Here is a 16,427-nt window from a genome sequence, read left to right as displayed (position 1 = left end):
ACGTTGGACCAATTTCAGGCCAAAGTTGGCATGTCGTTAGCACAACGTTCCATGTTTGCTCCAATTCATTTCCTACACATGAGCCGATCTCATTGCTCCATCTCCGCTGCGCTGACCACCATTATGAGCCATCCTTCCCTTGATGGCAGCTCCTTTTCCACTGGATCAAATGTCTCCTCAAAAGCGACAAAAGCCAGGCATAGTCGAACTGTATTTGAAATTGTCTGCAATATGATAGCATGTGGTCAATGGTAGTTTTTTTCCCCTCCACATTAAGAAACATGCGTTACTTTAGAGTACTGTATTTGGCTGCTATACATTTCCACACTATAAGCCACTTCGTTGAGCTATCATTTGTGGCCCGGTCGCTTCTAAAAATAGCTACATAGATCAGTGGGCCTTAATTGGTAAAATAATTTAAAAGTTTATACTGTGGTTAGTTTATAGTTTTAAACTTGTTTCTAAATCCAGTTTGCTGATGTTGCTTGCTTGGCCTTGGAATTGTCCATTGTGGTTTTAAACATGTTTGTGAATAATTGACATCGATATGTAGACGTGGAAGGTACATTCTATACACGTGGAGGGCTGTTAGTCATGGTTTATAATTTAATAGTATTCATACCCACAATCTATAACCATATGTACACACACGGTTGCCTTTGTACGCATACACTCGATTAAATCTTGCCTATACATATATGCTTAACTCAGTCGAACCGATTGGAGAAAACTGCTCACAGTAAGCACTTTTACAGCGTGACGACGATTAACGTCTCCCAAGAGGGGTTATTGTGATGAGCGCCACTCATACGCCCTGCTGCTTTTGTCTCCTACTTGTTTTGAATTTTCGCACCGTGCTTCATGTACTATATTTTAGGTTTCTCTGACCTTGGGTAGATTTGAACAAGGGCCGGTTTATTAGATGACAATACAAGTTCCGTGTATATACATGGACACACGTGCATGTACACATTTCCATATGCACGCATAACACATGCACACTGCAGAACTGTGTACCCGTATATGCACATACTGAATGCAATCATATACAAGCGTGCAATACTGTAAGTGGTCGCTGTGTATACATTGTGGAGTATAAATTACGCATTGTACACACGTATAGTATAAGCAGTGATCACACGCAGTCATCAATGGCGAGACGTGGACACGTAGGGCATTGCACACGAATACACACGCACGTAGTACTGTACAATTAGTCCAGTGCTGTACTATAGCACGCAATGGGCCTTATCCATAGCACTGGCAGGTCGCCTGGTTCGTATCGCAGCACGCAACCCGTTCCGCAGAATAGCTCCATTCAACCAAACATCCTCCGTATAGCCACAACAGACTTGCTGGCTGCAAGTGCTGTCAACGATCACCACCAATGGAAGGCTGGAGCAAGGCACACGCGGTTGGGCGTGGGCCAGCCACCACGCCCGGGTCGCCTTCGTCTCCCCACGATTGTACGGGAGGCCTACGCACGACGCACCACGACACGGGGATGCAAAGACGGCCGCGATTTTTATTGCACACTTAGATACTCGGCTCACTTCATATACTCGGCCAACAACTGATATACTCAGCACGGCACTTTACCAGGCACGCACGTGGTTTTAGCGCGCGCCGCACTTCCGGGTGCCTCGGCGCGAGCCACGCCCCCTTCTTCCCGTGCGTGCGTGCCCCTCGTCCGTACAAACCCTGTGGACCCCGTCTTGTATCCCCTTCTCACAAACAAACAACAACAGCAGCAACAGCAGCCAAGCGGACGAAGCAGCCATGGACAACACGCCGAAGCAGCCGTACCAGGGAGACCAATTGGCGCGTCTCAAAGAGAAGGATAAAAAGAAAGAGAAGAAGTTCGGCGACGAGAGCGACCACGCTAAGAAGACAAAGTTTGTGAGTACAATGTTGTCCCGCTTGTTGAAAAGCAGGACCCCTTCTTTCCTCCTTGGTCCGGTATCAACGTCGTCGCAACGGGAACCACACCCCGCTCCCGTCCGCCTTCTTTCCGTGCTCTTCCATGCACACAACTTCCACAACGTTGTGTATATTGACAATATGACTGTGTACTAAGTCGTATAGGCGTGTGTGGTGTGTTACTCCTATCGGGCGTTGTGCTGGACACCGACCCCTTCGTGTGCCACAGTGCCGGCCTTCATAGGCGCTGCTCGCTAACAGCACTTGCCCCAAACACTGTGCGGTGTGTAAAGACATCGGCGCTGGGGAGACAAAGGCGGCCGGGCTTGGTGGTGGCCACCCCCCCCCCCCTCTCGAGGGCTACACAGTGCCGGTAGCCTTCGTAGGTGCCCCAAAAGTGTGTTTAGGTTGGCGCAATGGAAGCGATTTGGTTAATGAACGCTACTCAAACCCAATCCTTCCAGAGTTTGATTCCCACGCCACGGCCGACATCGTCAGTGGTGAGTGGATATGATCTGAAAGCAGGCAAGGAGTCGAAGTATGGTCAAACAACATCGTGCCCCGGGTGGCGTTGCCAAAAACACTTGTACAGTGCTGTACATTGCATGTGTCGGTCAATAATGTGTGTGTGTACAGTATACCAAAATACTTGCTCGGGCATAAGAGGTGTGTTGACTGGTGACATGAAGTGCAGTGTAGGGTGCATTGTGTTAATATAGGTGTCGGTCACATCACGGTGCACCTAGCCTGGCACAAGAGCTGCGGTGACGTTCTGTGTGTATACGTACGTGTAACTCGTACACGTGCGTTTGCCTAAATCTGCGTGCCCATCAGAGTACCGCTAGTGGAGATGGCGGTGGCTTTGGGAGGCTTTCATCCAGCAGTGGATTGACCATGGCTGATGTTAAATGATCTAACCTGTAAAGTGTTGTAGAGTGTGTATGTGTGTCAATTTGTCAGGCTCGTGGGCTGGACTCTTATGTTGACAGATTCAGTCAATCAACTGTCCAGAGCCGTTGCATTGGATACCATTCTGGACGTCCGATGGACGTACTTAAGCCCAGCCATGGGAATGTGGAATTACCACTGCAAACATACCGTACGCTCTCCCACACTGTATACAGGAAGAGTGGTATGGAGGTTAAAATATTTTGGAAATACGACTGTACAGACTTGTATGTTGAACTTCTTTCGCACCGTACGTAGCCAACCGTACTGTTAAGAAAAGCGAGTGGCGAGACTGAACAAGGGAGTGACAACCAAAGTATGTAACTTGCCCGAGATAACTGAGTGATGAATTCAGCTCGTGCGCAGCATCCACATGGATTCTTTCATCGCGTGGCCCTGGAGGGATGCCGACAGCATGGGGAGGCCTTCATCCAGCAGTGGATTGGTCAAGAGCTAAAGGACTGCTGATGACTATAATATACCACCATTGGAATATCTTTTGTCAGTAGCAAAATATGATCATTGGTATTGTGGTCAATGCAAACATGACTCCTTGTAAAAAAGGTGCCAGTTTTGTTGCCAGATAAAAGGGTAAAATTGTTTTACTATAATATAAGCACAATTACTACTGTACTCGTAAGCTTTAAAATAATTTTACTACTTGGACCGTATGATCAGTTATCACCTGTTCAATATTGACACCACACTATTCACTTGGCATAATTAATCTGTTATTAACTTCGTACAGTGTGTATTTTATAAAGCATGAACGTCTCACATCCGAAAGGAAGGAATGGAGACGTTTCGAGACCTGGCATTAGCCATAATTAACTGTTAATCTTTATTTCAATTTCAAAAACACACCGCCTGTCATGTACAGTGTACTGGACACATACATGAGGGTGCCGTTACAGATGATGGTTATCTAGTTGAGCTTATGACTAACCACGAAGTGTAGAAAGAACTGCCTGCTAAGGTCATTTTGGCACAATATTGAATATAAGAGCAGTATGCATATGACTCACAAAACACTTTCCAAAATTGGTATATTGGGCGAATTGATGGCCAGTGTTTTGCCAGTCATCCATCTTATCCCCAACACTGACCTATGCCAGCATTCTGTTTGTGTTTGCATAATGCATGAAGGATACATACATTCATGACGTGCCCAATAATGAATACAAACTACAGGGCCTAAACGAAGCTCATGGAACCTGCCAAATAGGTTCATTAAAATGGTTGTACCGTGTGTGTAGGCATGAAAGAAGAGGTATATAGATTGTCATTGGCAGCTAATTTTTGAGTACTGTATGCTGTATATTCGCAGTATTTTCCATGTAAAGAAAAACACGACGACGAGTAAAACTTTTAATGAGATGTAGCAACGGTAGCATGCTGTCTTCCTTGAATGTACAACATGTGACATTTTGTTCAAGGCACAAACTACTGCTGGGATGTCAATCAGCTTAAATCAGCTACCGTGTGTGTTTTTTGAGTCAACCGAAAACAGAGTAACTTGTCCTTGACGTTAACTCTTATGTGTTTCTTCTCAATATCTGCCAGTTTGAAACAAAGCACATACAATTTCAGGAGCATCAAAAAAAGTGTAACAAAAATACAACTTTGCTTTATGGAGGCATAGTCATCATGAATGTTCACCGTGGATGAAGGTTAGTTTCAATGCAATTATTTACCGTACATAGCCAACCGTGCTAATCGGAGGTGCCACGAGTGAATTAACGAGCTTGCTCTGCTTACTGTTTATTATTGCCATGGTTTAATGGTTAGCACACTTGCAATCCTTAGGTGACCGGTTCTATCTCTTGACCTGGCTGTGGAAACAATTGGTACGTTTCTTAATTCCCACTGACTATGTCCACCTAGCACAGGGGCCGGTAATCTTTGGCTCCAGAACCACATACGGCTCTTTAAGGACTGCTTGGTGACTTTATTGATTAAGGACCACCGTTTCATATTTGCATGCATTGCGGCTCTTGAATTAGTTTTTTGACTGAAAAAAAAAGTATCTTATTATTTTGGTTGTCGACCCCTGCGCTAGATGGATCCTGTGCAGGAGCTAGATGGATCGTGAGACCATGAGGGACGGTGATAATGGGCAGGTCCTTATCCAGTAGTTGATAGATCATGGCTGCTGATGACCAGAATGATATGGCGTAGTATTTACCACACTGGTTAATGCATTACACTGTAATGCCAGTGCCCTGAGTTTGATTCATGCCCAGGGCTTACAATACGTGACAATGACAACTTACTATTTGGTTCTTTCGGTAAAGTCACGTAGGTATAAAATAAATTAAATCATATAAAAAAATGACAACTTAACCCAGGATATGATGCAGCATCATTTAGCATGTAGTTCCCATGATACATTTTTGACCAATCCTTTTCGATGAGACCCTGACAGTAAAAACTGGTGGAGTTTTCTTGCCGAAGTAAATGCTGTTGAAAAACTTTGGTCAAGTAGGCCTAGAGGCCCATAAACAAAAACGTGTAAGTAGATAAATGTCCTTCCTGTCTGTTTTTTTTATAGAGTACAGTAGTTGCAACAACGACTTCCTGTCTGTTTATTGCATATTCGTCCAATACTATATATCATGTTTAAGCTGCATGCTTCACACCATGCAGACAAATTAATGTCAAAGGTGGTCTGTTGGCATTTAAGAAACATAAGGCATTACTACAGCCTGCAACTTTGACCACACCTCATTCTGTAGGAAACACATGTTCCCACTTCCCGGGTTCAGAGTGTTTGCAAGTAAAACACGTGTGCCAGATGTTATAAAGGCATCCTCGGTATAATGTGAAATATAGCTGTTCATAGGACAATAATACATCTCCACAGCTTGTAAATGTAGCTTAAATATAACAGTCAACAAGTTGACAGTGTTTCAATTCATTGACACGACAAGCCTATTTCGGAACCATAACCCCTGATTATTTTTTGCAATTGACTGCCATTTTATTGTGCTCTTTGCACACCCCCTGATAACGTGTCAATGTGTACGGTGACATTGTGCAGCTGCAGTTACATTTGTTCCACCTGCTAGTCACATCGTACGGTGTGAAAGAAGTTCAACATACATTTTCCTCAGGTACTAAAGCGTCTGATTTTTTTTTCATCTTAAGTCTTTGTTTGTGCACGTGAAAACTTCTAATTTTGTTTTGCAATAACCATCACCTTATTTTTTCCAGAACCAGGTGACCAAAAGCTGTTGTCAAAAACAGTCAAATTGGTAACGAGAAAGGGAACAGCCATGTTATGCAGTATACGCATTTTTCTCATGGGTGGCGTTTTTAAGAGGGGAGTACTTTTACTGTTATATTTCAGTCTCTTTCACAAAACTACATGTATGCTGTCCAATACTGTACTGAACGTGTTCCTGATCGACTCATGAATGCTTTGCAATCTCTTATGCTTTTCTGTCTCATGTGCCGGTTCGTGGTGGCAGCCAAAGCAGATCTGCAGGCACGAGATTAAGTTGGACGGGAAGACTTACTCAACAGCGTAGCAAGGAACAAAAATACCCAATGAACAAAATGCCAATTTAAAACAACATACAAGTATGGTAGTTTATGTGTTAAAATGGCTCTTGTTAATTATTTCCTATCTTATGTATTTTGGGCTGGTGGATTGATGTGGCAAGGCGTACTTATGATTAACGATTACATTTTTGACCGCTCTGTGCGTGGTGTGGAGCAATATGAATACTCTACTACAGTGCATTCCAATGCGAACACTCGGCAGTGGAAAAACGTGGGCGTAGTTAACTGTGTGGCATAAAAAAAATACAATGAGTTGGGTCATACGATATTTTTACCCGTAACGGGCGTGTTTTACAGCGTGTCATATAGCTCCTGTGGTCCAAGCTCGGTTACCTAACCAATCAGCCGTCACCTTAATACAGATACTTTGCCCTTCGGGGACTTGTAGCACAATAGGGTCGTTGGCCTCCAATTAAAATTTCTATTGATATTTAAAAAAATGCATTGTATTTGCAATATGAGGAATTTACTTGAAGACAGTTGAAGGAGGTCGATTGAGTGTTGGTTCACAATCACAGTAGTGTACGTGTATAGCATAGCCTTATATATTGCTAGAGGATGTTTTAGGTCTACTCTTCCACGCTGGCCAGACGTCTTATAAGAGTTTGGAGTCCCCACAATGCATCCTACCACACGCATTCTGCCCATCAACTGTGGCCGTACCCATTTCTACTGCTTGGTGGACAGATCTTGGAGCAATTAAGAAACTTGCCCCCTTTGCTTCAACTGCTGTGCTGGGAGATCGAACCGGTGGTGACCTCTGCTTTGCAAGTCCAGTGCACTTTTACCAGAACGATATACGATATATATTCATTGCCGCTTTCAACCTTTCGCTGCTGTTGGGAGTGCATATATCTCTCTCACACACTGGCAGTGTGTTCCGCTTGAGGCCTCTTTCAGTCTAGTCCCCGTAGTTTAAATTTCAATTTGTCTGAATTGCTTTGTAATCGGCTTCTTCAACACTTCAGTGATTCCCCCCCAGGTTAGGTTGACCTAAAATGCCATCAGCTAGTGTTTTGCTTGTGACAATATTTGAGTGTTGTCTTGGAAACTGACCTCGTATGACGTCAGAGTGACCTCAATCAAGTGCACCCTCACAATTCTCACCTTGGAAGCCATTTAACTGGCACTTTAAAAAAAAGATATCGTCCGACCTTTGACGTTTAGTGTTAAGACTGCCGGCTAAAGTTGTCCGAATGAACAATGTACAGTATTTCAAAGAGATACATCTTCATAAAGTTGAAAATGAAAGTAGAACATTAGGTAACTTGTTTAATGAACTGTCTGCTGGCGGGTGAAGGCGTCACGATGCCGTGTCGGTGTTTTGGACATGCTGTTCATGACGGGTTGGTGAAGTGTGGGTGGGCAGCACTAGTTCAGATATTACTTGCCACGAGTATTAACCACGGTCGGGAACTGATCTCAGGTCTCAGGGTTTATAGTGTATGACGCAAACCACTGCACTTCTACCCCACCCAATCGTTTTGACGTGTAAAACCACAGTACATACAGTTCTGTTTTCAACTTATGTTTGATGTAGAAGCTTAAATTAATCGTGAGTGGATGTAAGGTTATATTAACGTTAGTAAGCTTAATGCTTTGGCCTCATGAATCTACTGCAATACATCATACGCTGTTGGTTGACTGATCTACAGAATACCCTGGAATTTGAGTTCGGAGGACAGTTGTTAAGATCTTGCATAGCCACATTCTTGTATCTCGTGTGAACTTTAACTCAACTGTCCTGTACAGTTTTAATCATAAAATATGTCATTGATGAGAAAACTCATCATATCAGAAAAAAACAGTGCACACCTGAAAATCATGAGTTTTAAACAACATTCAGAATGTATACAATAAAAACACCCGGCCTTTGTGGATTATGCAATAACTATTCATAGTTCTTGAATAACTGATTTCTGGTTCTTATGCCTTCAGTCGCAATGAAATACATTTTTTTTAATTGACTGACAGCCAGCAACGACACGGAGAGACAACACGAGACCAGTTTCGGTTGGTGACATTTTGTTCACATTTATTTGACTAAAAATTTGTCGACCTACGGCTACTGACTATTTTATGTAGGATGTGTTAGGCATATGTCTACAAAAACATTTTTTTAGGGGGAGTCGACAATGTTTGTAAACCTCTTGGATAAACTTTTTACCCGCACATCTGGGTGGGGGGGAGGGGACACTTTCTATAACTTTTTGATTCAGGGCTTTATTTAGTTGATGGACAAATGGAACACCGGGCTTTTCTAATGAGATGGTGACCTAAGACCAGTGGACCACAATGCGCTATTGTTGGTTTCTGCAAAATGCACAGAGGCTGGGCGCTTTTTGCGTGCAGTATGAATAGGTGACGGTAACAAGGCGATTGCACTTTTGAGAAGTCACTGCTGTAATTTTGCTCGCACTACGTTACAATATTGAACATAAGATATTTGTTTTTTTACCCTTCTATCTGGCAACAAAACTGACACCTTTTTTTACAAGGAGTCATGTTTGCATAGACCACAATACCTGCAGCCATAATGCAAACAAAAACATAACTCTGATAATATATGCGTAATCTGGTCCAACCCATGTGAGACTAGGCTCTAAGGAAAGCTGTCTCGGGTGTGGACCAATCAACTTCAAGGACAGTGCATATATTATCAGAGTTATGTTTTTTGTTTGCATTATGACTGCAGGTATTGTGGTCTATGCAAACATGACTCCTTGTAAAAAAAAGGTGTCAGTTTTGTTGCCAGATAGAAGGGTAAAAAAACCAATTATCATATTTTTTACTGGCAAATGAGGTTCCAATGGAATATTGAACATACATTACTTGAATAAATCAATAAAAAAAATTGTTTTTACAATATGTGGCTAATGAAAGAACTAAAGAAATCGATAATCATTATCATTCGCCACGATGTATCCACTGCTGGATGAGTGCTGTCCGCAGGCAAATCTCGGGCACTCCCTTGCGGTTTTGTGATGCGGACCACCCGTACGTATCTCGCTGCTGCACACACTCCCCGCTGATTCGCATTGCTCCATCTGCGCGGTTGCATATCGTTGGGGGGGGTGCTTCCTGCGGCTAAGACGAACGTTCAAATGCGTTAAGGGAACAACGTGAGCGCGTGCAAATATTCTAGCCAGAATTGTAACACGGTCAGGATGTCGTCCACTCAAATAAATCGAACCAAATGCGGGGTGACGTCTGTCGTTGCACTTTCGAGGCTGGTAACTGTTACGTTGGGCGTTCTCTGCGTCGGCAGTATCACCTTGTTGTTGTTGTTGTCGCCTTTTTAAATTATTGAAAACGGGAAGCTTGTCATAAATCTCGAGTGCCCTACAGTGCACCAAATCGACATTCGCATCACATTAAAGCATTCCAAGTTATCCGTAAGATTATCTCGTCCATGAGCTTGCATTTTAAAGAGCATGTTCAATCAAACCAGTTCCACGGCTTTTCCCCGCATTCGCGAATTCACCACCGTCGATGATGATCCGTCTGCTTTTCACTTATAGCTGTGAGAAGGATGGGGGTTAACAAATTAATTCGCAACTACAGTGGCATACAAAGAGTGCATGCTCAAGCTTTGTAGTACCAGCTCCAATCAATTAATCTTTTGACCCTGCACTGTTGGAACACCTGTTAAATAAGAAAACTGATTATTACTTTGGAATTTAAATTGTCTTTTGAGATATATATACTGTATTCATTATAGTAGCTGCCACAGATTGCCCTGCTTAGCATTCGGGTCATTGTGTGCGATATCACACAACAAAACGAAGCACTTTTAGCTTCAGTGGAACATGCGTTTCAAAACTGCTCATTAAATGTGATTTGGCTTGAGCACAAGTCTCAGTGCTTTGTTTTAGTGCAGTGTTATTGCGGTGCTAGTTTTAAGTGGTAGTAGTTGTAATTGTTTTGGGTAACTCCCTAGCAGCTTGACCGGTTTTATGTTATGAAAAAATAAGAATAGGGTTTACCCTTTCTGGCAGTAAAACAGATATTAAGATGTTCAAACATCAAATAGAAACCTTTTGCAAGGAATTATGTCTGCATTAACCATACGTACTTGTGATGACCATGCAAATAAAAATCATGCTCTGATAATTACATGTAACTTTAATTAATTTTCCATCTACGTGACATTACCGAAAGAACCAAGAATTATGAATTCCTGCAGGCACGAAAGTTTTAAGTCTAAATATATGGGCATTGTCTTTGAAACTGATATGTCTACACTAGGACACCCTTCTAAAGTGCCTAGTTTCGCCAGTGTCAGACCAGAGAACACCAAAAGGCGAACTGGTTTTATGTTTTTTAAGATGTTTGGTAACCCACTACAGTGACGTGGGGATCCTTTGGTCACAAAGCTGCACGTCAACTTGGAACCGCAGGGCCTAAACAGGCACTGTGGCGCTGATGTGGTTTCTCAAATATCTGGTGTAATGTTTGCATTTGAGAATGCCACGTTGTTTTACACGACGGTACTGTATCATCCATTGGTGTTTGCGACATTTCATTTGCCGAGAGGATTGTTATCTTTTATGTGTGTGTGGGTGTTCAAAAGTCTGGCTGGAGAGTGGGCATGTGCACTGGTATGGTGCCACACTCCAGTCAGGTTGTCAACCGCATGTGAGAATTGTCTTGAGACTCCTCTACCCACTTTTCTTCGTGCCATTTCTCACAAGAATTCTTGTTTAAGCCAAAGTGTGACCCACATTTGAGTCAGTAAAAATACCCTGTTTATTCAAAATACAGTTTTTTGGGGGGTTATCTCCCATAAATATGAATGTGTCGTGTAAATGTGTTGTTAACTTGTCTTGTTTATGTAAAAACATGTTTTACCACACCCCGAGTGTGACGCTTTAAAGTGTCTGCTTATGTGGGCAAGGCTTGGTAATTCTGTTGGTAGGTATAAGTGAAGTGCATATATATTCCCTCCTTTCCAAGCCACAGATGGCAAGGCCACAAATGGCAGATGCTTTGCTGTACTACAGTGAGCTATCTCAAAAAAGGCAATCAAGACGGTCCCCTCTACGCCATGCCAGAATATGCCAATTTTGTCCGTGTAATACCATATGCCGCACACATTAGTTTGTGATGCTCGCATTGGCAGTGGCGCACAATCACAGCGAACACACACGCAAAAAACACGCATGGGTCAAATAACATGTAAATAAAGTGCTGTCAAGAAGGGCCATTGCTCGAAACGTCAGCTATTATATATGTGTTTCTTTTAAGGCAGTAATATGCCACGCGCAATATTTGCATCGCTGATTAAATAGATACAGAGCACAGTTATAATGATATCCTGACATTACTGTAGTAGCTACAGTTTATGACTTGTAATGAGCCATATGCTAATGAGTTATCCAGCTTTTAAACATTTGTAAAGGTTAACAAAAATGTAAACTTATTTGGAAAATGTAACTTTTTTATGGTCACTGTATACTGTCTCTTGGAAAGTCAGTGTGCCCTTGCCAATATATGCGGATGTTCGGATTTGTGTAAGAGTAACATGTTATTTTACTGATAATAAACAACCTCGTGCCAGCAGCTTATAAAATATACGAATAATTATTTCACAAAAACAACAATAATGAAAACATTTGCATAACTTGGTTTGTTTTAGAGAAAACATCAAAGGGTAACAATATATCCCCGCTTGCCTTCAAAAACTTGTAAAATATTTATTTAATGCATGCACGTGACTCATTTGTGCATGCAGATTAATTTGTTATTTCATGAATGGAGAGTTAAGGATGATGACAATAATGGAGAGTTTTTAGATACATATTTTAAATGGTGTGTTGCTCCTCCACTCTGTTATTATCATCATCCATACTATCTAAAAAATGGACCCTCTTGGCTTGCGTGGAAAGATTTATTGAAACATGAATTCACGACTTACTGTGTTAAAAAGCACAAGATAAACCAATAAACCTATTTCGATAGAAATGGAGTCACAAATTCCTTGGACACTGGCACTGTATTACTGTTGGAGCATAACCAAGCTGATGAGTGCCACTGCGAGCCGCATTACGTGGGAAACGTACCATGAAAAAAAATGGTTGGATGTGGCGAGCTGTATACTGTTATAGGAATAGAGATTGCTTTCCTAAAGGGCAAGTCAAACTTTAAACAGCGGCGACATGAGGTTTGCGAGATTAAAGAAGAGCGTGACAATACTGCGCTATCGAACCAGGTGGCTGCATTACTCTTGCTGCCAGAACAAGGGTCATGCAGTGCAACATATACGGCAGATAGCATGCCGATTCGTTCACGTTCTGGGGATAACTGCTTATTGGAATAAGCATGAATAAGCAGTTGGCTCCTCAGTAAGAGCATAGAGCATAATATTGCAACTAGTTGTGAGTGTGTGTATCACATCTAAGTGCTGATGCTACCGCTTGGTTATTTTTCACCACTGTGCAGAATTTATTGATGGGTCTAGAAGCGACCAACATCTGTTTTTTTGCCAAGAGGAAAACTAAAGGAAATTACACGAATAAAAATGACCAGTGACAATTTGAATTGAAAATGATGGACTGGCATTGATTTGGCGCATATTCTTAAAGTGTGTCTTTGTGTGCCTTCTGTGAGCATGCACTCTGTCTTCTCTGTTTCAATCGCCTGTAAGAAAGTTAAATAAGCACATGCAGCAATTTCAGGCATGGGAAAACTCTTACCCTTCTCCAAGGGCGGCATCACTGACTGTTGTTTTCTCCTTCTGATTGTGTTTGGTGATGGGATTTAACAAGCAATCAATGTTCTTTTTTCTACTCTCTTTTCTTTTTTTTCTTTTTAATTCCTCGTTTTTTGGAGAGCAGAAACTGAAAAAATCTACGGATCATGAGCAGGTGTCTCTGGTAAGGTCGTGTGTGCTGCTTGCTTACACGGGCTCTCTGCACACAATTTCTGTTTGCATAACTGTTGCAAATTCACGAGTGCCATGCATGTGACCAAAGGTGCGCATGGATGGAATGTCATCGTGAATGCTTTTGCTTTCCTCCGAAAGAAAACGCTTTGCTGACTAATGGGAATTGCACGAGTAAACATTTACTGCACATTTCGGAGTGTGCCTTGGCTCCGTGGTATTCCACTTAGTGTACGTGTTTCATTATTGCAGTGTGAGATTTAGCACGCTTGAACAAGCTATCCCAAATAACGTGATTGCCAAGACAGTTCTATTTGTAATGTACGTTTGCCCTTGGTCGTGGCTTTCACCAAATTTACATCATTTCAACCGTGCATTTCCATGAGCCAACCGCAGCTTTCATTACCTTCATTGTTTACCCATAATTGTTATCGCTGTTGTGTTGTCACGTCTAAAATGTGCAACTGGATTTGATAATTTTCTCGTGAAGAATGAGATTAACTTGAAGGAAACTAGAGATTTTCAGAAGTATTTCTGCGACAGCTCATCATCGTTGGGTAATTTATCTGTTTTTGAGCTTTGATTATTCCTTACTGTGGTTTCAGCAACACCTTTTCTTTGCCTTAATTTTTACATTTGTATTCTTGGTATATGGGAAAAAAGAAGTGATGTGAAGGCTAACCATAGCCATCACATACACTCCTAACCAATGAGTGTGAGAAGATGAGGCCATTTCAGATGACCGCAGTTTCCTGTTCCGTTAAATGCACTATATTGTAATTGAATAGGACACCTGTAAATTGTACTTGAATGTGGTTTGTAGGAATAAAGTGTTTTACTGCCATAGCTCTACATTGGAACTATTTACAGATTAATATATTCTGAATTTTCTAGTTTACATTATTATGTCATTATATATATACACAAAAAAATGATGCTCATTTACCCTTCACATCGCATTTGTAAAAAAAAAAAAGTATAAATAAAATAGTACATTGAAAAGGGCGTGCAAGCAAGATGTGCATTGTGCTTGCAACTACGCTTTATTCGAAGTTGGTTTAAAATTTCTGACAGTTACCGTTGCACTTCCCTTCGAAAGAACTACTCTGCATTGTTGAAAGAAATTCTCCTTGCGCTAATTTCTCCCCCCGTGTGTTGTGCTAACGCAGCTGGACCGCTTTGCAAGCATCCGTGCTGGCGCCAAGAAGGACAAGGAGAAAGGGGACCGCCCCGTCGTTGTGCAACGTGGAGGAGGGCCGAGCAGCCGTGATAGCCAACTCGCCAGCGGGGCTCAGCTACCTTTCGGTGGAGATGACCTCACCGAGGACCAGATCCACACGTTTTTTGAGAAGATGCTGGTAAAACACCATAGATACGTTTCCTTTCTTATTTTCTTTGCGGGAGAATTCCTCTTATTCGTGGTGATGTGGAGGTCCAGTACCGCGGATTCAATTATCCATGATTGTATCCCACCTCCACGCCCCCCACTGTCTGTAGGAAACAATTACGGATAAGAAGGTGCATTTTCTGCTCAACTACTCTTAACCATGGCGATTAATAGAACGCTATTCCGCAAATCATAATAGCAAAATCCTTTGATAATTGTGAATAATAATAATAATAGGAACACAGCTAATAGGAATTTTTGCAGGACCCTACAGCTCCTGTAGATAATTGGAGTAAGAGTGGTTGCGGACAAAAGCAGTACTGTACTTTCTATTTTTATTCCTCCAAGCTTCATCTTTTTAATAATTTATAGATATTCTGAGACGTTGTACTATTGTGCTGCTATTTTATTTTACACAACAGGAGGACATGAACCTCAGTGAGGCCCACAAGGCTCCTTTGCGTCACAAAGATGAAAAAACGAAGCGTGACATGGTTTTGCAATACATGGCATCCTCTTCCAAGACGGTGAGTTTGTCATCACCTCCACTCCCACTCTTGTCCCCAACTGAATGCTGAACTTTGATTTCTGTCCCTAACCCTTGGATTCTGAAATGTTACAGAGTTCAAGTGGTGTGCTGATTGAAACATTATCCATCTCCATTGCAGTGGAATTGCCTATCATTGAAATACATTATTTGTCCATGGGAGGGCACTATTTCACCGCTACAGCCTAAAGTTTGGCACGCAAGAAACATGTTAGTTCTTTGAATAATTTATATTTTGTCCAGCAGAGGTCATCATATACCATGGTAATGCATGACTCGTGCTAGTCTACCTAAATTTAACAGAAATGACCTAACGATATGCACTGCTGTATTTTTTTATTGAACGGGTTGTTGTTAGATTGATTATTACGTAATTTAATGTGACGTTAGTTTTATTCTCAGTGTTCATGAATAAGAAAACTCTAAAGTGTATCTTTTACTTGATGCCTATATCTGATAAAAAAAAATGTTTTCACAATTTAAAGGCATTTTATTGCTGAATAATTTAAGTTTCATATTTATACTACAGCAATTTTTTATTAAAAAAAAATAATCTAGAGTTGACGCCCACTGAAAAAGGCATGTTTTCATGTAAAGATCTCGTACAACATTAGATGGTGAGACATAATCAGCAAGCCATGCCCATTATCGTTAAACAGGTTGCAGATGTTGTGAAGAATTAAAAAGATCCAATGGCATTTGCCTTGTTTATATTCTGAATCAACAGCATCAATGAACAGAATACAAATAAGCTCCAGTTCAGACTGTTTTGACATTTTAAGTACATTAAATTACATTTTGGAATACCTGATGCCTTTTGTGACATGCATTTTAAAACTGTATCTTGTCATTCATAGCCACGTTCTGGATAGATACACCATAAAATGCAGTCAGAATGTGTTCATAACGGCAGACCATCTTTGGACTATGTGTTTAGTAGCATTGCCAAAAGTAAGGTTCGTGGCCTGTACGCGTAAATTATTACAGGTGACATTTACCTCCGAGTCATGAGTTGTGGTGCCACCGAAGATCTCAATCCTATCTGATGGGCAGCCCAAACACACCGAAATGGGTAGCGGGAGAAAAGACAGAGAGCAAGGAACCCTGATTACCCCAGAATTACTTCTTATCAGTGAGTGTTCGAGGTGTGCACTCATGACGGGTGTCCGCTTGTGGCT

At 41.7% G+C, this 16,427-nt stretch overlaps 1 protein-coding gene across 3 annotated transcripts in view; it reads left to right on the top strand.

Moving 5' to 3' along the window:
* Positions 1–1,625: 1,625 nt before the first annotated feature.
* LOC144936229 (protein diaphanous homolog 2-like) overlaps positions 1,626–16,427 on the top strand; it is a 111,960-nt gene continuing 97,158 nt past the window's right edge. Inside the window, exons 1-4 of one of the 3 annotated variants that reach the window (XM_078863232.1) lie at positions 1,626–1,899; positions 13,269–13,307; positions 14,485–14,673; positions 15,125–15,229. In XM_078863232.1, the coding sequence (XP_078719358.1) occupies positions 1,780–1,899; positions 13,269–13,307; positions 14,485–14,673; positions 15,125–15,229 (453 nt within the window). In that variant the 5' untranslated portion in view covers positions 1,626–1,779. The remainder of the gene's footprint in view (positions 1,900–13,268; positions 13,308–14,484; positions 14,674–15,124; positions 15,230–16,427) is intronic. The other 2 variants (XM_078863230.1, XM_078863231.1) reach the window with 2 other exon arrangements.

Source organism: Lampetra fluviatilis, chromosome 15 (genome assembly GCF_964198595.1).
Source record: "Lampetra fluviatilis chromosome 15, kcLamFluv1.1, whole genome shotgun sequence".
NCBI classification, from domain to species: domain Eukaryota; kingdom Metazoa; phylum Chordata; class Hyperoartia; order Petromyzontiformes; family Petromyzontidae; genus Lampetra; species Lampetra fluviatilis.
This window is presented reverse-complemented; position numbering and strand designations above follow the sequence as displayed.